Below are 25,397 nucleotides of genomic sequence, written 5' to 3'. Positions count from 1 at the left end.
GAAAGGGAGAAGTGACTGCAAGTATGGTCATAAGGGAGATGCGACAGTGCTGCCTCTGAGGATGGAGGAAGGAGGCCACAGGTCAAAAAATACAAGCACTTCTACAAGACGGAAATGCCAAGGAAACTGATCCCCCCCCCCCGAGTCTCCAGAAGGGATGCAGACCTACTGATACCTTGATTTTAGTCCAGTGAGACTTGTGTTAAACTTTTCATGTAATACGTGCTATTTTAAGCCATTAAGTTGTGTTCTGGCCACGTAAGTCAGTTGGTTAGAGTGTCGTCCCCATAAGCCAAGATTGTGGGTTTGATTCCCAGTCAGGGCACATACAGGAATCATCCAATGGATGCAGAATGCATAAATGTGTGGAACAAATTGATGTTTCTCTCTTTCTCTTTCTCACTCTCAAATCAATTTTGTAAAAAAATGTTTTGAAGTACTGAAACTCAATTTGTGGCCAAGTATTCCCTAAGAAAGGAAGATAAAGTTACCGAGTATAGTTATGGATTTATACTATACCGAATACTTTAGCTCTACATTACTTTATGTCTGCATGTTCCTTCAACCGCCCCACCAGCTCCCAAAAAGGGGAGGTAGAGTTGCAATCTGATTGGCAACATCCATATTATTCAAAGAGCCCCATCTTCTTTGAAGAGTAGGCACATCTACTTCTTGCCATAGATCTCAGCAGGGCACGCCTTTCAGCCAAAGTCTCTCTTACAGTTTTCTAAGTCCCTCAATACCCGGACCTGAGTACGTAAGCTTGGCTAAAGCCTGCTGACAAAGCAGGCCCTTTCTCTTTTCCCACTGATATACCTTAGAATACTGGCTCTATAATTTAAATTACTGAAAACACAAAGAGATGGCCTATATTTACTAAGAGCCAGCAATAAGAAACATCGCATGGGTACTTATCCATCTAGTAATAAAATACAAGTTTGTGGCCCACTGGGTATTTTCTTGAGAGTAGCTCCTGCAGTCAGGGACCCCTAGTGGAGAAGGACAAGGACTGAGCAGCAGAAGGGAAAAAAACAGGTGACTCCTACGTCTCCAGCTGTAATGCTAGTACTACAAACACCCTCAAAACCTGATGCCTAACATCTAATCCATTCCCTGACTTTGGTAGTGATTACAACAGTGGTCACCATATACATATAAGCTATAGATTTGGGGGCATGATTTTCTATACTGTTTTATGACTTCACTGTAAAATTTACCCTCCAGAATTATAATGAATAAAATTTTTGTTTTATTTTACCAAAAAGACTGTTGGTTAGGAAAAACAAAAAGAAGCCCGAAATACCTAACCGAAGGGACAGTTTAGCCTTGGACATTGCCACTGACTGTTCATGCAGGCAAATGATACTACTCTATCGCTAAGTAAGACACTCCTATTTCCCTAACTCCACCAACTATGCGCGTGCGTGTGTGTGTGTGTGTGTATATGTATATATATATATATGGAAAACCACACAAATAAAAACTGTAGGACTTGCTCTCTGGTCTTGTAGGACTGGGCTGGGGAGCTATTACTGTAACTACTAAAGCACATGTGAGACAATCCCAGCATAAACAAAAGTTCTGATAAAAATAAGAGATTTAGTTACTGCTCTGACTGGTGTGGCTCAGGTGGCTGGACATCATCCCACAAAGCAAAAGGTCACCGGTTCAATTCCCAGTCAGGGCACGTACCTAGAATGCAGGTTCAGTCCCTGGCAGAGAAGCAACTGATAGAACGTTTCTCTCTCACATCGCTGCTCCTCTCTCCCTCTGTTTCCCTCCCATCCCCTTTCTCTAAAAATAAATAAATACACTCTTTTAAAAAGAAAAAGAGAGATTTAATTACTATTCTCAAAGTACTAATCACTACAACTTACCTCTCTTAATTCCGCAATTCTCCGAAGTGCTTTATCCTGGCTCTGACTTAATATACCCTTTAATTAAAATAAAAATAAAGTTAAGTCAAACAAGTCAAAAATAATTATTTTTACTATATTACAACTGCTTATCCAAAAATAACATGAGGCTGGAGAACAGGACTGGAAATGTTAAGGTTCTAGCCACATTGAAAATGTGTTAAAAGTCAAATTGTGATGTTATAGACCTGTTCTGCATCCTGGCTGTGGCAGTGCTTACACAAACGACATGTACACCAAACAAAAGTCAATTCCACTGTATGTTAATTTTAAAAATTAAAAAAATATTTGTTATGTCAAATTTCAAATTAATTATTTCATTATATCCTATAAGTGTGGAACAAGTCAATTACCAGCCTGTTTGAGAGAGGTTTTCTTGGTGTGACTTAAATACAAAAATATTTTTCTATATTAAAAAAAAATGTCCAGGAGAAAACTGCAAGGAGAACTACAGATTGCTAAATTAGTAATAATACATAAAAATCAAGAAACTAAAAGAGTAATATTAAAAGATAAAATGATTCATCCTTTCCTGGGTGGGGTGGGGGAGGCCAGGAAACGGGTGCCTTTCACTAGTTAGGAAATTAAATCTGAAAAGTTATGGTCTAAGGAAACAAAATAACTGTATTTTCCTATAAAATATAAACACAGAGGTAAAGAAATGGGGTCATCTGAGTCTTCATTGGCCTGGGCAGACCAACAACAAAAACAGAGATAAAGGTGGGCAAATAGTTTGCTTATGACCCAAGGGAGTGTGACTGTGTTGTATCTGTGAGGCCTTGTAAGTGAATAAAACCAGAGCCAAAGGCTTTTTCCCCCTAAAGCCATGAAAACAGGCTTTGTTTGGTATAATACATAAATTTTAAGTGCAGGAAGATGCAATGCTGAGAAGGATGAAAAACTGCAGCGCAGTATTTACAAGCACACGCTCTGCAGTCTAACTGCCAGGAAGGGCCCGGCTCTCCTCCCTGCCTCTGACAAGATGGGTAACAATGAACAAGTCACGTCTCTTCCTCGTTTCCTCCCGGGAGAGGTTTAAGGACTAAATACACCATAATGCCTGGCACCCAGTAAGAGCTGAAAAAACGTTAGGTAGTATGAATAGCACTGGTAATAGTGTTGGCAGTACTTACAATTTTAAGTTCATTGTCTATATTGAAGGAATATTTGTCTATTTAATAAAGAGGTTTCTAGGCATGCAGATATGGGCATATACAGACATACAGAAAAGAGCAAAAATCACTGAATTTTATCTCTAACACCCTTTAAATTTGGGTCTACACAACCACAATTCTCTATCGCCACTTAGTGGCAGAAATACATACACCTAAAATAAAGATCCACAGACAATTCACAAAAACACAAGCAACATACCCTCAGAATTTAGAAATAAGATGACTTTTTGAGGATTAAATCAGAACCACTACCCACTTCTATATAACTAATTTTAGAAAATGTTTTTAAAAATTAAAAACTCTATTTGTAATAATGTAACTCACACATTACAGACAATTAGAACAATAAATCCACAATAAATAACTAATGTTGCCATCCTGATTATATCACATACCAAAGCCATACAATTTAATGTACTTAATGGAGATTAATATTTAAGGCACATTAAATATTTTAAAATAATGTACAAGGGGAAATTAATTAACTTTACCAAAATTCGTAACTTTTGTTTAGTATCTTTAAATGGCACAAAATGCTAGACTTTTAAATAACTTCTACTGTAAAAAAAAAACCACTATATTTTATAAATAACACAGCACAATGTTAGCACCATCTGAAGTAGACTGGAGATTTCCCCTTTAGCTCTGACATGTGATACCTAGTGGAAAATTCCTGCCCATGAACCGGATGACACAGTAGGGCCAGGGTGGGTCCCCCAGAAGAGCTATAATAGCTTCCTCTCTCCTCACTTAACCAAGAGCCTCCCAAAGGAAACAGAATAGAGGATGCTTGGGTTTGGACCCTGATACAACGATAAGAAACAGGGGTGTCTGCAGATATTTAAAAAACAGAAGGGAAAGCTTTGAAGGCTGTATATCTTTTTACTACTGAAACAAAAATGCAACCTGCAGACTGAGACACTAGGATACATGCCTGAAAGAGACAAACGTGCCGTAAAGCCAAACCACTTCTGCACTGTAGGGATCCCAAACTGAGGGAAGCCCATCCCTACCAAGCAGAATCTCTGGAATCCTTCCCTCTCTCTATCAAATCACCAGTAATGGTAAAACAGGTTAAATACTTTATCATATGAAAAATTATTACAAGTGAGGACAGAACTATCTTACCATAAGATCCTTTCTAATTTTAAAATTATGTATGAATCGATATCACAGCCAACAAATCACTTACTTGTAGCTTTTTCTTCTCTCTCTGAAGAGTCTGATAAGCTGTTATAAGCTGAAATGAAGAAAAAGTCATCAATAACATTTGTCACTCCTAACTAAATACAATGAACTTATTCTGAACTCTACTAAAACATCTTGTTTTGGTGGAGCATATACTCCACTAAAGTCACAAAATATATCATAAGAATCCTTTTATGTAAGACAAATTCAACCTAATTAGATGCATATACAGCCAAGCTAAACATAGGGAATATATTTCTAAAAACTAAAAGGAAAACTCAACTCTATAAATAACGATAGTAAATCCCCTTGTGACTTTACCTCAGACACGTGCCTCCTTAAATTTCAGTACCTAACTCACAGGTGGGAATTAGAGACAACTGCTCAAAAGGTAGTCACAGACCAGTACCATCAACAGCATCATCTGGGAGCTTGCTAGAAACAAATTCTTGGGCCCCACCCCAAAGTAACAGAGCAGGATGACAGCTATTGTGAGGGTAGAGGGAGGTTAGCGGGGTGGTGGGATTGAGCAAAATGGAGAAAGGACGCATGGACATGGACAACAGTGCAGTGACTGCTAGGGGGAGGGAAGTATAAGGGGATGAAATGGTAATGAGAAAAAAAATACAATAAAGATTAAAAACAAAAAACGAACCCAATTAAGAAATGGGCAAAGGACCTGAGTAGACTCTTCTCGGAAGAGGACATACAGACAGGTGATCAAGAGACGTATGAACAGGTGCTCAATGTCACTACTCATCAGAGACACGCAAATGAAACTCACACTGAGATATCAGGTTACATCAGTGAGAATGGCCATCAATAAACCAAAAAACAAGTGAAAGGGAGAAACCCAGTGCACTGTTGGTGGGAATGTAGATGGGTGCAGTCACTGTAGAAAGCAGCACAAAGTTATTACCCCCAAAAATTAAAAATGGAACTGCCCTATAAAAAAAGTAAAATAAAGTAAACCAATTACTGATTTAAGAGAGGGAGAACTGGGGAAGGAAGAGCAGGGAGACATAGGAATGTGTGTTTTAACAAGCTCTCCAAGTGATGTTTTGCTTGACCATGTAATTCATCTCTAAAAGTTCTGGCTGTAGGATCTGTGACTATGGCTGTGTAATGACTCAGGAAAAGAACTCATAACCAACAGATGAAAACTGGTAACTGAGGTCCTAAAGAAATGTTTGACCATTTAACCTACATAGGATATTCTAGCCTAACTTGATGAAAGTATGAATTAACAAATCTTTTAAACCTATAAATTGTGTAGCATTACTTATCTGAAGGCTAGCACATGGCTCCAATGAATTATTTAGACCTTACTTTAGAAGTGCCAGTGGTCTCTGAAGAGACAGGCTGCAGCTTTACGGGGAAGCACTCCCCTACTCTGCACCCTGCTAGTTTCCTTCAGAAGCTGCTCTGTGTCCCTAAATGCCTCCCCTGATACCTTGAGTGAAGAGGCAGTTAACAATGAAAGTTGCCTTGAAAAAAGAGATTAACAATACAAAAAAAAAATTCTGCCTAAGAAAAGGACCCTCAACTTATTACCTTTAGACCAGACAGGTGAGGAAAAGTAAAGGCACAGTCTATGGGCTCTTTTCCCAAACGAGCTGCATACCTCTACCTGAGGCAGCACAGACCAGCAGAAACCATCAGGCAGACCCAGAATCAAAGCAGACTCTGTCACCTGCTACCTATATGACCTTAAGTAAGCTGCTTACTTGACCTTAAGTTGACTCTGTCAACTGCTACCTATATGACCTTAAGTTTACCATCTGTGGTAAACACAAGGCCCGCAGGCCGAATCCCGCCCTCCACCTTGTTTTATTCATCCTGGCACCTTGTTTCTATCCGATGCCTTGTTTCTACCCCACAGAAATGCCACGCTCTTGCTTAACTGTCAAGTTCCATTTATACAGTCCTAAAATTTCATTCAGCCCTTGGAAGGCAACCTCGAGAGGCTGACGTGGCCCCCAGTGAAAATGAGTCTGACATCCCTGCTCTAACCCCTATTCTACATAATAAAGCTGATACCACTTGGCAAAGTGATATCTCCTTTGCAATGATGCAAAATTAAATGGCACCATAAATATCAAATACATAGTGTCTTATGCACTTAAGTACTAATTAAACTGTTGCTCCAGCTTCAAACATAAATGCCACGAATAAGTTAGTGAAAATAAAGAAATCTAGACCAACAAAAATCAAGACCTTTACTTACTTTGATAAAATTAAAAAGATAAAAATTAGAAAAGGTTTTTAAAGGAAAAAGGTGCCTGACTCCACAAGTGAGCCCCATGAGATACACAGCTTTCACATCCTGTTTACATCTCTAGGTTCCAGCCAGCCAACAGGTTTTGGCCCAATAATTCCTTCCTAGTTTATCAGTATTTTATAGTTTTTAAAAGACACTTCATATATTTCACCTAGGGTTTTTTTGTTCTTTTAGGTTCTTTTGGTTCCCATATTGCAGCCACAATTGGAAATAGAAGTTATGGCTAACTTTATATCACTAATCTTGAACTTTAATTACTGAATAATTAAAATGAACTACAATGCTGATTTACAAAATGTTAAGACAGTAACGTTTGAGCACTGTAACAAACAAACAAACAAACAAACAAATAAAACATGGGCAACTTGCTCGAGAAAGGTTTTCGTCAGGAAGGACTGTCTCAACCACACAGGATGGGAGGACAGCCGGAGGGAAAGTGCCGTGTCACCGCACAGGATGGGAGGACAGCCGGAGGGAAAGTGCCATGTCACCGCACAGGGTGGGAGGACAGCCGGAGGGAAAGCGCCGTGTCCCTAAAGACAGGTGGAAGGGCACCACTTCTTCTGACCAAACTGAGAGTGTCATCCTCGAGGGGGTTAGACGTTAGATTCATTTGAGGCAAAGTTTAGATGTAGGTACAATGAGAGTGAACCAATGTGTCCGAGAATCAGACCACTTCCAAAGTCGTTGGGGTAATAATGAAAGTCCGGTTGGCAGAAGAGGTCACGTTAGAGCCACTGAACTTAGAGGATAAACAAAGGAGAGGATGTGAGAAGGAAAGATGGTAACTCTGCCATGGGTGTCCAAGCAGAAGGGCAAAGAATATGAGAACCAGAGAGCTACGGACAATAATCTCCAAAACTTTACCAAGCGCCCTGCCACAAAGCTGCTGGACCACTGAAAGTCACTAACTAGATAATGCCACAGATGACCCACCATTAGTAACCAGAACATCTAAGGAATCAACAGCGTAGCCAACCACAGGAATGAAGGCCATACAGTAAAACCTCGCATAAATTAGAACACACGGGGAAGAAATTTTCCTTCCAACAAAAAAGTCATGCTCCTACCTCAGAATATTTTCCTTTGTAGCTATGCAACCTTCGTTCCGTTCTTCGCAACCAATGAATCAGCTGGTCTTTGTTGAAGCTGTCTAAATTCCCTAGTGAGTCTTCGGCCTCGCTCTCCATATCAGAGGGTGGGTCAAAGGTGGCAGCAGGCAAGTCTAGGTCAAGTCGATTCAGGGATTCTCTGGAAGATGTTCGTACCAAAGACTCTTTAGAAGAAGATCGGAACAGAGATTCCTTGATGGGACTTCGAAACAAAGACTCCATGGACGGCACCCGGAGCTGCAGTTTCTGCGCCAAAGTCTGTGTGTCACCTGACTGTAACAGAAACCCAACAGAACATGTGGATTAAAATACACATTTCAACTTCCATTATTCCCTATCACCAGCAATAATCTATTAAAAGCTCTAGCATATTCAATTAATATTCCTGACCTTTAACATAATACACTGTTTTCTGAAAAAGGAGAGACACCTGATTATTTCTGAAAAATTGCTGGACCTGGAATCAGAGTACTGGGGTGTAGGTCCCAGGTCTGTCGCCAAGCAGTGGAATGACCTTCATTCACTAAGTCACTTCCTTTCAGTTTCCACATCTGTAAGAAAGAAGGAAGCCATACTTTCCCAGCTGACCTCACAGGTCACTAAACTGTGAGATCCTTTGAGGGAGTATCACCAGTATATACCCAGAGCCTAAAATGGGTTTACTGTATGCAGTATGAAGTTGTGGCTAAAATCAAGGGAACTTTATCTGGAGTCTTTATAGAAGCACTGGCTCCTGATCACCCTTCTCAAGAGAAGAGGGAAGTGGGGGGAGGGGGGTGATAATGTGTAGGGAGCCCATTTTGTTCCTAAGAGAATGCCAGGCAGAACTGCCTAGTGACAACCAACTGCTCTACTTACCATTCTGTCTACTGGGAATGGAAATCGGCATTAAAAATCATGAAGGACAGGTGAAAACTCTGAGCTAGAGCCCTCTGCACAGATCAGTGAGTCTGATGTTAGAAATATGACAGGCAAGAGCTAGTCTCTTAATCAGCTTAAATGATAACACATTAATTTGAATACAAACAATAAAGCAATATAACAATTCAAAAAACTGTTCTGAGCTCCATTCTTCTTTTAAATTTTTTTATTTATTGACTTTAGAGAGAGAGAGAGAGAAGGAGAGGGATGGAAGAAGATGCAGGGGGAAGAGAGAGAGACAGAGAGAAAAACTGATTTGTTGTTCCACTTATTTACGCATTCATTGGTTGCTTCTTGTACGTGCCAAGTGGGGATCAAACCCCCAACCTTGGCACATGGGGACAATGCTCTAACCAACTGATCTCCCTGGCCAGGGCCATCCAGTTGCAACAATATTCTGGTCAGGTGACAGCAGTCAGTATTTTTCTAATTGCATTTTTAAAATGTTTCAATTACAGATGATATTCAATATTATTTTATATTAGTTTCAGGTGAGCAGTCAATATTTAACAAGTGTTTCCTAGAAACTCCTCATTAGTGCAGCAAGGCCACCTACGAGATCTCAGTGATGCCAGCAACAAAATTCCCAGGAGAGCCTGAAGTCATGTGTAGGCAAAGATTACAGGAAATCAAAAAGATTCTCTTTAGTATACGCTTTGAAAATCAAACCAGAAATACTTTTCTCAGGAATGTGAGTTTAATAATGGTTTTCAGCAAGGTGAGAGGGAGAGAGGATAACTTGCCCCAGTCCCCTCGCAGGTACCGAGACTTATCTCAGGTTGTTTACGATGGTGAAAACTGGAAACCACCCAAATGTTCACCACTAGAGGATGCTTTGTAGAAAGAAGACGGTTCAAGACAAACTACTAAATTGAAAAAAATAAGTTACTGTGAACTCGATTTGATTTAAAGTATTACACATAATTTTAATTTATATGTATGCGTACACAAACACCCCTAGAACCAGGTCAGAGTTGAGTGGTTCTAAAAGTAAGACTTTAGGTGATTTTTATTTTTATATTTTCCTGTACTTTCAGGTGTTTTACCTTTACGTTGGGGAGAAAGAGATGGTCTTGGGGTAAAGGAGGAATCCTCAAGCTCAAAAACTTTAAGGACACTTTAGTAATGTCCCATTACCAGCTACTTCTGACCCAAGCAAAAAGTGCTTTCCAATTCATACAATCTTCCTATAAACTGCCCTATGACAAGCAGAGCAAGTTCGAATGACACTAGCAATAGCTGTTATTTAAGGATCAGAAGCTAATGAACAATATCAAAGACATATATTCGCAGAAGCTGACAGACTCAGTAACCGCCACATCTATGTTTGTGAGTTAGTGATTCTCAGCCTGTGGGCTGTCCAGGAAGGTGCCTGAAGGGAGAATGGTACTTTATGACTCTCTCCAAACCCTCTGATGTGTGAAAAATTAAGCTCTCATTGGCACCTATTGTCAGATTTCTAGTACCAAAGATACTCACTGATTTATATGTAATTCATTTCAAAATTTAAAAACCCTGATGGGGGTTAAAGAGGAGAAATGTATAAGTAAAACTAAATAGACACAGCCCTGAGCAGTGGGACTCAGTTGGTCAGGCATCATGCCGCAAAGTGAAAGGTCGAGGGTTTGATTCCCAGTCAGGGCATAGGTCTGGGTTGCAGGTTCGGCTCCCAGTGAGGGCGCATATAAGAGGCAACTGATTGAGTTTTCTCTTACACATCAATGTTTTTCTCTTTCTCCCTCACTTCCCCTCTCTCTAAAAATAAACAAAATCTTTAAAAAAAAACCTAAATAGACACATTAGTTACTTTTAACTCCATTCTGTCTCCCCCATTTTAACCTTGTTTTCAATCCCTTATTTACCTAACACTGTTCTTATTCAGACCTATCTCCAGCTGCCTTCTGTTCTGGACTTAAATCTCGTACCGACAAACCTGTGAATCACACTGTCGCCAGTCTGTGGTGTCGGGAAGGGAGCAGGGTTGGGGAGATACGTGAAAAAGGTGAAGGGGAATATGGTCAGTAATAATGCGCACAACTGTTTAAGTGAACTGAACATTTCTCAAGAATGAGACTGGTTTAATGACATACAGAACAATTTACCGTCACAACTTCTGGGACATGACACTTCCAGGGAAGTTTCAGAGGAGGGAACTGTGAGGGTTCAGAGTGAGTCATCCCAAGATGTGCCTCTGTGCTGGGCAGACTGTTTTGAGCTCAAGGTAACTTTAACCACAGGCTCAAGAGACACTTCTGCCCCTACCTTAACGACCTAGAAGAACTTAAATTAGAGGTCTTGCCCGTAAGAGACTTTCAGAGATGACCTCTTTTGACCTACCCATAGGGCAGGACAAACTTCCGTTTACTGAGCACCTGCTCTGCTCACCCTCTGCAGCCTGCAAGGCCCCCACCGCATTCCCAGCTCAGGCTGTCTTATACACCTGTGGTCCATTTCTGTTTCCGAACCTCTGCTGCACGTGGGGTCTCAGACTCTCTCTCCTATGTGGGGTTCCATACACGTGTATATACTAAATTTGGTCATTTTCTCTTCGTAAAAAATAATGATAATACCGTGGTAAGTTTGCATAGTGACAGTTTGCATAATGACTAATATTATTTATTAGTCTTAGCATGGTGATCTCATTGTAAGATATGCGAATGTTGAATCACTGTATTATACACCTGAAACCAATATAATATTGTATACCAACTATATTTAAATAAATAGAAGTATCCCACCTCTTAAAAACAAGCAAAAAAAGTTAAAACTATTGCAGGATGGATAGAAGCATGTATAGATGGACAGGTTTATGATAAAAACAAGCACAGTGAAGTATCAATGATAAAATGTAGGTGTTGGGTAGACAGCTATTCATTTTAAAGTTCTTTCAACTTTTCTGTATGTTTGAAAATTTTCATAATAAACTATTGAAAAGAGGAAAAAAGCAGTATTCAAAAAATAGCAATAAAAATTCAAAATTCAACTTTAGTACTATAATTTATCTTACACTTTAAAATTCATACATGGTTTTCAAAAGAAGAATTTTCCCGAAAATAGCATATGAGAACAGCTATTTAAATCCCTCTGTTTTGCTCTACTGAATTTGTTATATTCAGTTCTCATTTGGTTTTAATAGTATATAAATTCAAATGAAGCAATTAATATATGGCAAAAAATTATGTCTAGACAAAGTGATGTTTTGGGTTTATCTATGATAATTCTAAAGTACTATGAGTAACGAGACACTGGTCCTTGGGCAAATAATTTAAGATTTCATGCTTGAAATCTCATCTCTACATTAAGAGAGTAGCTCCGGGTCCTAGACTCCTCCTAAACTGCTAAAGTACTAATACTACAATTCAGTAAAACCATTTCAGAGCTTTCCAGATAAATGCTCAAATATCTACTGTTTTGAAAAATGTGTTTTTCTCTATTATGTGGTGACATAACTAATTATCTTCAAATATCTGAGTTTTATAAGTCTGTTTGAAGTTAAAGGTCAGCTCTCTGCATTCTCTTGGAGATGAATGAAGATCATATTCATTAGCTGAATATTATGAACCACATTAAGCAATTTAAAAGTTAACTGCATCTAAAAGAAATTTTTCTGACATACACACTTTTTGCCTTCTTAAATAAGGACAATGAATGAACCTTTCTAATGATATCCCCGCCATACTCATTATATTGTGGGCCAAAACTATTCATTTACACAGGACGTTCTACCCGGTAATAACGGGTCACGGGCAGCTGTGCCTCATGAACTCCTGGGAGTGCTTTTGCCGCTCCGGTTTCCTGCTGCTGTCAAGATGCCCGGCCACAGCAAGCACCCCTCCTCTTCACGGACATACACTAACTCGCTAACAACCAGCACCCACCTTGTCAGAAATCTGTTTAAAAGCGAACAGTCACTAAGTGAAAGCATCTCTTCATTATAAGAATTATTTGAGATCATATACATACAATGGTTAATAATTCCTGCCTGACACAGTAAATACTATCTTATTATTTTTAGGAAAATATTTGTTTTTTCTTTTTGAAAAAAGTTCAAAGCCTTCAGCGAGCTTACTTCCTAAATATCACCCATGTAAGTATCTCCCAAATTTGTTATAAAGCTGGTTATCATTCATTATAGTTTTGTATTCAGTTAACTATATAGAGTCTTTTCAGACTATTCTACAAAAGAAGAAAAAGGGAATTCGAAATAATAATATTCTTTAACAATTTTCCTTACAGCTCACTGGGTCTGTCCAGTACCACTTAGGCTGGTGCCTCTCAATATTTTACTCCAACCTCATGGCACTTATTGGAAATGATTAATTTATAAAAGACTTGGGACTAATTAGGGATGCAGCTCAAGGCCAGAGCTGACAGACCCAGGAACTTGGACTACGGCCAGAGCCTCAGCATCACCCCTGAAAGGAAGGAGAGGTTCAGCTCACAGGTAACCTTTTCATGGGGTTTGGGAAGCTGTAATTTATATATTTGCTAGATGAATACTTTAGAATGTTTAGTCTACATAATTTAGTCATAAATCATTTAGCTCGCAACTTGTTTATGTTCACGCACCAGATTCACAGAATTAGAAATGTTATCTCCCTACATTTGGAGACTGCTGACAACAGCCAGGTTCACAATAATAACCATCACTAATGCCAAAGTAACAAATGTTATCATGTTTTTAAAATTTTTTTCCTCTTTTTTTTGGAAGGAGTCAAAACAACATCAATTATCCCCAATCTCCAAACAAAGATAATCTAAATTCTCTAGCAGAAAAATACACTGCATTAGCCATTTAAGAGCAAACTTTAAAGAGATCTCATTTCCTTCATATCCCCCTTTAAAATTATGTAACGTAATGTCTTTCAATATGACTTCCTCTATTTTCTTTTACAACTATAAAGTTATATTTCTTTTATCAAAAGGTTTTCTCTTTACCATCATTAATTTTTTAATGAGTAAAATGAAATCTTACATGACTGGTATACATACGAAAACCACTTTCATTTAAAACTTTTTCCCAGAAACAATGAACAAGGCTGGATTTATCATACATACTGCATCAACTGTTGGACATCACTGTTCCAATGTAAAGTCAAATGCTAGTAATACAGATTGACCATTCTGAAATGACAGACCTGAGGAGTCACTGGTTCACTTTCATTAACACTGTCGGGAGACTTTGTAGCTTGGAAAGATGCATTCTAAGAAAAAGAAACATCAAAACATCATTTAAAAAGGAAGAAAAAAACTAAAGTTTTAAAACTATCAAGAACAAAGGCCCTGTATTAACACCTATTAGATACATTTATCAAAGAAAATTAGTAATTGTTCATTTATTAGAATGGTTTTCATGCAAGGCAAAACTAGTCTGGTAAGTATTTTAGAAAATTCATTTTGCTGTAACACATACAATTAAATAGCAAAGATTAGTATGTGGTAAAATTTATTTCAAGCTATTCACATTTCTTCCCCTATTATAATGTCCCCAGTTTTTCCTCCACCACAAAATTAACATAAGGATTTTAGCAAAACTCATTCAAATGAAAACTATCAAGAAAAAGAAGTAACAGCAATAGTTCCCTACAATAAAAAAATATTCAAATTGAAATTACTTGAGCTAAGCTCTGAAAAATATCTTGGTAACAAGAAATAGAAAAAAGCTACAGTCTGGCTGGTGTAGCTCAGTGGACTGAGTGCAGACCTGTTAACGAAAGGGTCGTCGGTTCGCTTCCCAGTCAGGGTACATGCCTGCACTGCAGACCAGGTCCTCAGTAGGGGCGCATGAGAGGCAACCATGCACTGATGATTCTCTCCCTCTCTTTCTCCTTCCCTTCCCCTCTCTCAAAACAAACAAACAAAAATCTTAAAAAAAAAAGAGATAGAAAGGCCTCATTCACTTGAGGCAGCAATATAAATGACATTGTTATTACAACTTTCAGTAAAACTTACAAGTAAAAATAATCTTATTCCACATGTGAAAGTTTTTTTATTTTGTACTGTTGGTATGACAAATGGTCCAAGATAAGCCACATTCTATTGGTTCCATGGCATAGGTTCCATGATAATGAATAAGATTCTTTGAGATTAAAAATTCTATATTGCATTCATAATACACTAAGTGTCTAAATGAAATTAGTGATTTAGAGGTAGTTCATGACAAAATAACTCCCATATTTTAAACAAGAGCATTTGATCAAATACTAGTCACTATGTTTCAGTAACTTGGTCTTTAAATAGTCCCTTTCCCCGACAACTCTACAGCTGACCAAGAAAAGGTCAGCCCTTCCCAGGTGGCCCAGCTGATTGGAGCGCCATCCTATACAGTAAAAAGGTTGCAGGTCTGACTCGGGGGTCCAGGAACACACCTAGGTTATGGGTTTGATCCTTGGTTGGGGAGGCAACCAATCGATGTTTCTCTCTTTTTCTCTCAAATCAAGAAACATATCCTTGGGTAAGAATTTTTTTTTAAAAAGGTCAAATATCTGACCTCATTTATTCTAAAACATAGCTTTGCAAGTGTTCTCAAATTCTTGAGCTCTCATTAGGTATTTGATACTAAGAAATTATTAATATTCAGGTGAAATATATTGTAGTTATATGTTTTCATCTTTAACGTTTAAGGATATATATCAAAATATTTAGATGCAATATAATTTCTGAAATTTGCTTCAAATAACCCAACAGGGACAGGGGTGGTAGTGAGCTGCATGTACGGGGAGGGTGGTAGAGGTTTGGCAGGGGAGTCGGGAGAGACCCTATTAAGACGGCCATGAGCTACAACTGTTGACACTGCCACTAGAAGAGGGGGAAGAATTCTTGTGTCATTGTTACTACTATTCCCACTTTTGTAATGTTTGAATTAAAGAGTTACCAAATTTTATCAGTCCAAGACATTTCTTTAAAGTTACATAGGGGAGAAAGGTGGGAAAGGACATAAGAATTAACTTTTATCTCCCTGTTCTCTGCCATTTTGAGAATTAAAAGTTGTACACATGGCATATATTTGTATAACACCATAAGTAATGCTTTCTAGCCCTAAAAATATACTACATATTTTTAAATTAAAAACATATTTTATAGGGATCAACAAGTCTCTCAGCCAGTCAGTATACTGAAAATTAGTAGTTAAATTATGGAGAAAAAAATGAAAGAACTCCATGAATTATTTAGGTGAGGAGGAATAGTGGCAATAGAGTTTATATTCTTCTATTTTCAAGTAAATTACTTGACACATGATTGTAGTCCATACAAAAAAGCTATTCCACGATTGCTTGAAATATCGCTGTATTAAACACAGTGTAACATTTAAAAAATTTCCTCCCTGTGTTAATATTTCAACTTTTATGTTATACCATATATCTAAATAAATGTAGGACAGCTAAGGGAAGTATTGGCCTATGTTTCCCTGTAAATTTAAATTAAGAATCTTTAGAAGCAAAATTAGAGATTCTGTCATTACCTGTAATGCCTTTTCTATTATCTGACCATCAAACTCTTGTTCATCTTTCAACTTCCAAAGGCCCCTTCTTTTATGAAACTTCATATGGCTTACTCCGAAGGGCTAACACATTCCCTATGCCTGTATTTTCTTCTATGAAGCCTTAATTTCTTTTTTTCTATTATAAGTGTAGGTTGATATTTTTGCCTCCATACTAACTTATAAACTCTTGGAGAGCAGAAATTTTGCCTCTTCATCTTGGTCCCCAGGTCCTAACATTTTGGCGACTGGTGGTAGAGGCTCAGTAAATGCTTATTGAATCCAACATAGTTACTTCCTTCGGTGCAGGAAGACTTCTGAAGGACTTCTCCCAGGCAGAAAGAAGCCTAAAACACGAGCTCAACACAAGTCAATACTCAAAGTCACCAATTCTCCTAGAGGCAATTTTTAGATAAAAGAAAAACTCTTCTAAAGTACATTTAATTTAGAAGCACACGCAGGTTTGTTCACTGCCAGATTTGTCTTCAATTATGTTTTGTTCAGTCTTTTAACAACTACCAATTGCTGAACGCTAAGGATATAGCAATTTTTAGAATTAGAGGTAAATCTTTAAATATAAACCTTTGAAATATATTTTTCAAAAAAACTAAATTAAGGAAAAGTCAGTAGCTGGTAAACTCTTAATGTAATGAATTAGGCCCTCACTAAATGTTTATTCTGCTATAGGTTATGCTACAGTTGTTACACGAGAAAAAGTTTTCATCTGAACATAACTCAATTTAAATGATATTATAAAGACTTTTAGTCTATGTAAATAACTTATAAAGCCTCCATTTAAAAATTATTAGCTTTTTTTCACAATAGGATAGGAATCAATACAAATTAGTATTTAAGGAAGTGGACCTAATAGAACAACTCTTCTCCTCCTTCTCCTTCCCCTACCTCTTCCCCTTCCCTTTCTCTCTGTTATTCTAAATCTCTATTACTACTACACGAAGTATAAAGCACTATGATTTTCCTCTAAAACCAGTTTTGAAAACAGTGAGGTGTTACTTGTAGCCAAACCAAGGAAAGGCCTCTTTCCCTGAGATCTAAGCTAAGGAAGGCATCACCAGAATGCCTTTCTAAAATCAAGGTTAGGAAATAGTTTAGGACTGCTACTGGCTACCTACAGGCCCAGTCTCTACAGGCTGCATGGATTAATTACAGAACTGTTTTTTTAATCACCAGCTACTTAATAAGTTAAAGCAATTCTCACTGTTTAAAAAAAAACCTCAATCCCAGTTCAGTGTCCAATTTAATACCTAAAGCTATCCTTATTAAGCAAATATCTCTAAATTTTAATAGGCTACATTAAGAACTTACATACTTTAGGGAAAAGTCCACTTTCCCAAAGTGAAATTATATACAAGATTCAAAATTATATGGATTCAGTCAGTTGAAAAATGAGATAATTATTTTCTTTCAGATATTTAATACACAGAAAACTGGCATTCTCCCAAAATAAGTTGCAATTATTTGTTATAGTAAAATCAACCCACCCACTCAGTTATTTAATTGTGGATTTATACAAAATGCATTTTTCCCCTAAAAATATGAGTCGCATCTCAAAAAATTCTTGGCCTCCTACCAGATTTCTAACGATGCATACCTTTCTTAGTCAATAAGCAAACATTTCCTAGGAAGAAAACTTAGAGTTTAGGCCAAGTGAAGGTAGTCTTCACTACATTAATGGAAGCAGTGTTATTTTGTTGCTGTTAAAAAGCTGCCAGAAAACACACCAGCCATCAGAATTCGGCAATTTATTCTCTGATTTTTTAGAGCAGGGTTAGCAGCAGAGCACTGAAGATACTTTGCAAGATGGTAAGTGACAAGCAACCTAAGATTTGCTTCTAGAATTACCAAGTTACTTTGCTTCCCCACAAGGGAACACAGGAAGCGGTGGAAGGACTCACCACACTGTCAGTCTGTGTTTTAGGCTGTTTGGAGGAATCCAAAGCAAAGATAGTATACTCAGAGAGAAAAGCAGGCTCTGCTATCATCCCGGCTAGTAGCTGTCTCATTCAGTGTAATAAGCAGAGGTATAAAAAATAAAACAAATGATGAAAAACAAATCATAAGGGCATGTTGCAAAGTCCTCACCACCCAGCACTCACAATACTGTAATGGCTTTGCACCTCCACCTCCTCCTCCTTCACCACGACCACCACCACCATTGCTGCCATCACCATCCCCCACCCCAAAATAATAAGTTGCTGGGAAAGGTCAGGAATGGAGATGAGCTGAACTGTTTAGTTGTTTAGCCCAACTTTAAACAACTTGCTTATTGGCATATAAATAATATACCCAATGGGCACCACAATACAAAACATGTCTAGCAATTTGGTGTAAGAGTCTATACCAATAAGAACAATACATGGTAAAGAACACAAAGCATAACATAAATGCTGAGCCAGCCATTTTTATTCATTCAAAAAGACAGCATAAAAACTTATGGGATATTGAAATAAATGTGATCCATACACCCATTTAAGAAAGATTAATAAACACAAGTAAGATCATTAAAAAAAAAAACTTATGGGAGAGTAAGACATATAAAACATTAAATAATCATTTATTCGTATTTATATACAAAATTGTTTTCTCCAACATGTACAGAAGCAACTTCTGAAACTTAAATCTATAAGTTTTAAGGACAAATTCTATTATACCTACCCAAGAAGTACCACTTAATGTAAAAAATGACTTAAAACACGTTTGCCCTATCTCTCAGTCTCTAATACAGGACCAGTCTGGGTTTCCCGGCCTACGCCAATACACGGGTTTTCACACAGTGATGCAGTCACTAAGCCACTGTGAGGTTTGGTTCAGTTCTCTACCATGAAGCCTCCCTAGGGACAGAAGCTTCACATGCTGGACCACAGAGAGAGCTTTAGGGGCAGTCGGCAAAAGCTTTTTTCAACCTCCTTTCACTAGTGCTGGGAGCCCCACTTTAGCCCCTAGCGTGTAGCCCTAAAGCTAACTCTGGCAGCACAGAGCCATCCCATCCTTCTTAACCAGAGTTCAAAAGAAAATAAAGTCCTAATGCCTGCCCTAAGTCATTTGCTAGCATCCACTGTATGTAATGAATTAATGTGTCTCCTGTGATTAATGCATCTCCTATTAGGGTTGGTTTACACTGCACTTTGTAGTCAAAAATACATTTTAAAGTTGTCAGAAAAATGCTTAAAAAGCAAGAAGATAAAGTGGTAATACTGCTTTGTCTTTCCTTCAGACATCATTTCTTAAGCTAGACCTTAATACTAAAATTTTTTGTATTAAAATTTGGACATGTGTAAAGAAATCTTTAAAAACTTAGGGGAAAAAAAAACAAAAAAGTAACCTTTAGATTACTTAGGCTATTGTACAGAATGCTCAAATCATCCCTTTCAGAAAAATTATTTTGTAAAGGTATATTCAATTAAATTGTTTTAAAGCACCCTAGATAAATCCTTTTTACAAAGTAATAGTAGTGGATCAAGTTATTTCCAGGGTTTCAGCTGTACTGTCTATAAATCAATATACCACCATAATACTGAGTGTAAGAATGATACCATTAACACTGCTGATAAAAACTGTATTAGTACTGCAGCTTCATTCAAATTGGTTTACATGTATAAACTAAGTTCCATAACATTAAACTTAAAATTATTAAGTTAAAGAAATGCAATATTGCAAATGCACAAAAAATGAAATTAAAGATAGTGTGTACATACTTTACACATTTCTATAATACTGTCAGATCATTTAAATATATGCACCAAGGATACAGTGTATATTCCATTAACTTTTAATGCAAAATCTATACTATAAAGTCCTTAAGTTTATTTTACTATCAACATCTACTAAATAAAGGCTTAAAATTTTTTTGTTTTAAAGTAACCTTCATCAAGACAATTTGGAAATATCTTTCGAATTTTTAAATGTGCCTACATCCTATGACCTAGCAATCCCATTCCTAGAACTCTATTCTCCAGAATAGCATTATAAATGTTTGTGTAAAATAATACTGAAAAGATTGTAAGATTTGATTTATAATTTTAAGGTTTTCTCCAAACTAGCCTACGGAGTCGATGCAATCACAATGAAGCCTCCAACAGGTTTGTTTTGTTGTCATTGTTGTGTGCTGTTTTTAATTGTGAGACTTGAAAATCTGATTCTAAAATTGCCTTATTTTGCCATGTGTAATGTGCTCCCATGTATAATACACACCCTCTTTTTTGGCCCAAACTTTCAGGAAAAAAATCTTTTATTTAAATTTTTCAATTCAATTTTTTGTTTACTTAGAAACAAAAACGATTATCGTATTCCAGGGTATTATTTTGCATATGGATATTGTTATTGCTTTCTAGAGTTATACTTTTAACACATAAGCATAACATAGTAATTAAAAACATTTCTATAAAAATGGAACCAGTACTATCCATGTATAATGAGCATCCTTATTTTTCCATCAAAAATTTGGGCAAAAACAGGTACATCATACACAGTGAAAATACATTATATGGAAAAAAACAGGAATAAGTGAGACATTCAAGGAGAACAAAGTAGGAACTATGGAGTGAATGCCCCCCCCAAATTGATTAAGTTGAGGTCATAACCCTCCATGTGATGATATTTGGAAGCAGAGCTTTTGGGAGGCAGAATCAGAAGGGGTCATAAGGATGAGGCCCTCGTGATGGAATTTTTGCCCCTTATTTGAGACATGAAAGCGGCCTCCACCAAATCGTCCCACACCTCCATCTCTTCCCTAGGTATATGCAACAAGGAAAGGCCATGCTAGGCTATAATAATAATGGGAGAGCTGTCTGCAAACCAGGAAGAGGGCCCTCACAAGACACAGAATCTGCTGGCACCTTAATCCTGGACTTCCCAGACTCCAAAACTGTGAGAACTAAATGTCTGTTGTTTAAGCCACCCAGGCACTGAAAATTTTTACAGCAGCCCAAATTAAGACAGGGAAGACCTGCTCTACAAAGGCAAAATGTAATACAAAATTAGGTATTAAGATAGTGTGGTACCAGGTCAAAGACAAAAGAACAGAATAGAGAGCTCAGAAACAAATCTACTCAAATACAGACACTTAATTTCTGAAAAACGGTAGCACAATGTGAAAAGAATGAGACAACTAGATAATGGGGTGGGGGGACTTGATCTCTTCTTCATACCATATTGAAAAAATTGTTTCCAAATGGAGGATAGATCCAGCGGTGAGGAGTAGCACAGGATAATTCAGGAAAATACTGAGGGTCAGGAAAATTTTCTTTGATACAAATATACTAGACATAAAATAAAATACTGACAAATTGGAATACATTAAAACTAAGAAATTCTATTAATCTCAGAACACCATTAAGAGCTTAGTAAAAAGCAAGCTGCAGAGTGGATGAAGATTATCTGCAAGGCATATATATATATATATATATATATCCAATGAAAAAAAAGAAAAACAACTATCTACACTATATAAAAAAGGGTTCCTACAGAGCATAAAAAAAAGACAAACCAACAGAAAAATAAACAAAAGACTTAAGCACTTCACAAAAAAAGGTATCAACCCTGGCTGCCGTGGCTCAGTGGATTGAGCGCAGGCCTGCGAACCAAAGGGTCACAGGTTCAATTCCCAGTCAGGGCACTTACCTGGGCCATGGACCAGGTCCCCATTTGGGTCACACAAGAGGCAACCACACACATTGATGTTTCTTTTCCTCTCTTTCTCCTTCCCTTCCCCTCTCTCTAAAAATAAATAAATAAAATCTTTTCCCCCCAAACAGGAAGCTATGAAATGGCCAATACACGGATGAAACATGCTCAGTCTTATCAGACATAAGAGAAATGTAATTAAAACTATAATAAGAGAACATTACACACCCACCAGAACGGCTGAAATTAAAAAGACTAACAAGGATGTAGATCAACAACAACTCTAATAAACTGGTGAGAAGGTAAAGTCTTACACCTTTTCTGAAAAATAATGGTCATTATCTTCTAAAGTGTCAAAATTCTGCACACCCTTTGACCCAGGGATTCTACTCTTAAGGACACAGCCAAAGAAACACAGACACAAGTGTACCAAAAGAAATGCTCGATAACGTTCATAGCAGCGTAATTTATAACAGACAAAACCTGGAGAAATCACAAGTGTCGAGTGGCAACGTTTGCAAGGGAAAGCATACTTCAGCGGTGCTGAAGAAGGCAGGCGGCAAACGCAAAGTCGGGATGGTGGTCATCTTTCCCTGAGGGGAGGCAGGACTGTAGTGCTGACACTTCCTTTTCTAGATCTGAGTGGTGGTTACATGGGGATTCACTTTGTAATAATAATTCCCTGATTTGTGCTTTTATGTTTTACATTCTTTTCTGTTACCAGTGTCAAACTTCACAAAAAGATAAAAAGTTGGAAAAAATCTAATATGAGTTATGGTGCCAGCCACAAGTCACATGACACTAATCAAGTTACTTCAGTTTTCAATCATTAGCTTGAAACTATAGGACAAACTGATACCAAATCATTCTAAAAACTTCACATATTAAATGCAGAGTATATTATCCTCTCAAATAAAGATCCTGAAAGAACACTTTACAAAACATACTTTACAAAAACATAACCACTATTTGCAAAAAAAATGTTACTAACAAAAACAATACCTAAGAAATTACTGACCTGTCAAAATAATTTCCCATTTTGTTATCAACAGTAGCATTCCATTTTAGATTAATAACTTCCTGTGAGAGGTTTATTAAGAAGAAATTTCAGACTCACCTCTCTGTTGGGTGTACCTTCATCAAGTTGCTCTGTAAATGAAGACGCCCTGCTCCTGGCTCCTGTTGGCGTTGAAGAATTGGAGGAAGCCTAGATTTAAAATTATTGCACAATTAGAAAGGCTGCATTGATTAGTACACTCGGCTTGCTGGGTAGTCATCCTCTCAATCCAGGACCAAACCCCAGCAAATGGAAAAGAGCAAGTACATGAAAAACAGAAGAGGGTAACTAAACCTAACCCACTAGGAGACCTAGGCCATCTCCTGGGTCGCTGGACTGACTGTGCTGCCAACCAGGACTATGATCTTCTCTGAACTACCTTTTTGAGAGCTGTGCATCCTCTTCTATAAAACAAGGTTGTAATGGTAAAACAAGATGACTGCACTAGGGGAAACTAAAGCCAGGTGAGGGGTGTACGAGCATTCTCCTTAACTTTCCTATAAGTCACAATTACTCCAAAATAAAAAATTCACTTAAGAAAATAAGGTTGTCAATCCAATATTTTTTGTTATTTATTTATTTATTCTTTTTTTTATAGATTATGCCATTACATTTGTTCTATTTCCCCCCTCCATTCCCCTCCACCCTGCACACCCCTCCCCACCATCCCCCCCTTTAGTTTGTGACCACGTGTCTCAAGTTTAGATTCTATATTTCCCCTACTATTCTTGCCCTCCCTCCCATCTATTTTCTACCTACCATCTATGCTACTTATTTTCTGTACCTTCTCCCCCGTTCTCCTTCTCCCACTCCCCTGTTGCTAACCCTCCATGTGATCTTCATTTCTATGGTTCACTCCTCATCTAGCTGTCCTCTTAACTTGCTTTTATTTTAGGTGTGGTTGTTAATAACTGTGAGTTTGCTGTCCTTTCACTGTTCATCTTTTTTTATCTTCTTTTTCTTAGGTAAGTCCCTTTAACATTTCATATAATAAGGGCTTGGTGATGATGAACTCCTTGAATTTGACCTTATCTGAGAAGCACTTTCTCCGTCTTTCTATTCTAAATGAAAACTTTGCTGGATAGAGCAATCTTGGTTGTAGGTCTTTGGTTTTCATGACTTGGAATACTTCTTTCCAGCCCCTTCTTGCCTGTAATGTCTCTTTTGAGAAATCCGCTGACAGTCTGATGGGAACTACTTTGTAGATGATTGTCCCCTTATCTCTTGCTGCTTCTAGAATTCTCTCTTTCATTTTAATCTTGGCTAATGTAATGATGTGCCTTGGTGTGTTCCTTCTTGGGTCCAACTTCTTTAAGACTCTCTGAGCTTCCTGGATTTCCTGGAAGTCTGTTTTCTTTGCCAGATTGGGGAAGTTCTCCTTTATTATTTGTTCAAATAAGTTTTCCACTTGTGGCTGTTCCTCTTCCCCTTCTGGTACCCCTATAATTCGGATGTTGGAACGTTTAAAGATGTCCTAGAGGTTCCTAAGCCTCTCCTCATTTTTTTGAATTCTTGTTTCTTCATCCTTTTCTCTTTGGTCATTTTTTTCCTCTTTCTGGTCCATTCCTTTGATTTGAGTCCCAGTTTCCTTTCCATTACTATTGGTTTCCTGTGCATTTCCATTCATTTCAATTAGTTTAGCCTTCATATATTCCTCTAATTTGTGACTAAAATCAACCAGTTCTGTGAGCATCCTGATCACCAGTGTTTTGAACTGTGCATCTGAAAGTTTGGCTCTTTCTTCATTGCTTAGATTTATCGGCTCTGGGGCTCTGAGTTGTTCTTGAGCCATGTTTTGATCTGTTCATGCCTGTTATATACAAGGAGAGGCGCCTTGGTGTTTACCGGGGCAGGGCCACCCAGGTCGCACGTTTGTGACGCTGTATGTGGGGGAAGGGTCAGAGAGGGAGCAATAGTGGTCCTCTCTACTCACCTAGTCCGCCTCACCGCTCACCCCTGCCTGCTTATCTGAGTGTAAATGTGTGAGTCTGCTGCCCTGCGCCAGTCGCTGGGGCCTGCGAGATCTGTCTCAATGCTTGCCTCTTCGCTGGTTTATCTGCCTGCAAATGCGTGACCGACTGCAGACAGCCAGCAGTGCCTCTTCCCTGGGTTCCGCCCGTAGCTAGCCTGCACCTGGGATCCACGCCCCTGGCTGCCTGTGCACCGCCTGGATCTTTTTTGCCCGACTGGCTCTGCTGCTGGTTTCGCCCCCTCACCGGTTTAGCTGAGTGGTCCGTTGTTTCCGGACTCCGGACTCCGTATTAGATTTTCTGTGTGGTTTGGTTGTGTTTATTGTTGTTAAAACTTTGTTGTTTTTAGATTTGGTTGTGCGAGGACGAAAAGTGTTCCCACCTACGCGTCCATCTTGGCGGAAGTCCCCAATCCAATCTTTACAGTGCCTATGAGCTCTAAGAGTCAACACTATGAACTGCACAGATAAGCATCTCTCTAGCAAAGGGTGGGCCCTGCTTTGAGCAGAGCTTACACACCATAGCCAGATACCTAGAAGCTAGTCCATTTAGTTCCATAAAGGACAGACAGCCTGACTCCTAAAATCCTCAGCCACAAAAACCCTCAGGAGAAAAGGGCCTATAATTGAAACTAGGAGTCTGAGGCCTACTTAA

At 38.2% G+C, this 25,397-nt stretch overlaps 1 protein-coding gene across 4 annotated transcripts in view; it reads right to left on the bottom strand.

Moving 5' to 3' along the window:
- GOLGA4 (golgin A4) overlaps positions 1-25,397 on the bottom strand; it is an 89,991-nt gene that overhangs the window by 58,317 nt on the left and 6,277 nt on the right. For 2 of the 4 annotated variants that reach the window (XM_037148299.2, XM_037148300.2), the window contains exons 2-7: positions 22,834-22,923; positions 17,990-18,088; positions 13,732-13,797; positions 7,631-7,945; positions 4,284-4,331; positions 1,878-1,934 (exon numbers count right to left, since the gene is read on the bottom strand). In XM_037148299.2, coding sequence (XP_037004194.2) covers positions 1,878-1,934; positions 4,284-4,331; positions 7,631-7,945; positions 13,732-13,797; positions 17,990-18,088; positions 22,834-22,923 — 675 coding nt within the window. The remainder of the gene's footprint in view (positions 1-1,877; positions 1,935-4,283; positions 4,332-7,630; positions 7,946-13,731; positions 13,798-17,989; positions 18,089-22,833; positions 22,924-25,397) is intronic. The other 2 variants (XM_037148302.2, XM_037148303.2) reach the window with 1 other exon arrangement.

Source organism: Artibeus jamaicensis, unplaced genomic scaffold (assembly GCF_021234435.1).
Source record: "Artibeus jamaicensis isolate MK-2021 breed Jamaican fruit bat unplaced genomic scaffold, CSHL_Jam_final contig_519, whole genome shotgun sequence".
In the NCBI taxonomy this organism is placed as follows: Eukaryota; Metazoa; Chordata; class Mammalia; order Chiroptera; family Phyllostomidae; genus Artibeus; species Artibeus jamaicensis.
This window is presented reverse-complemented; position numbering and strand designations above follow the sequence as displayed.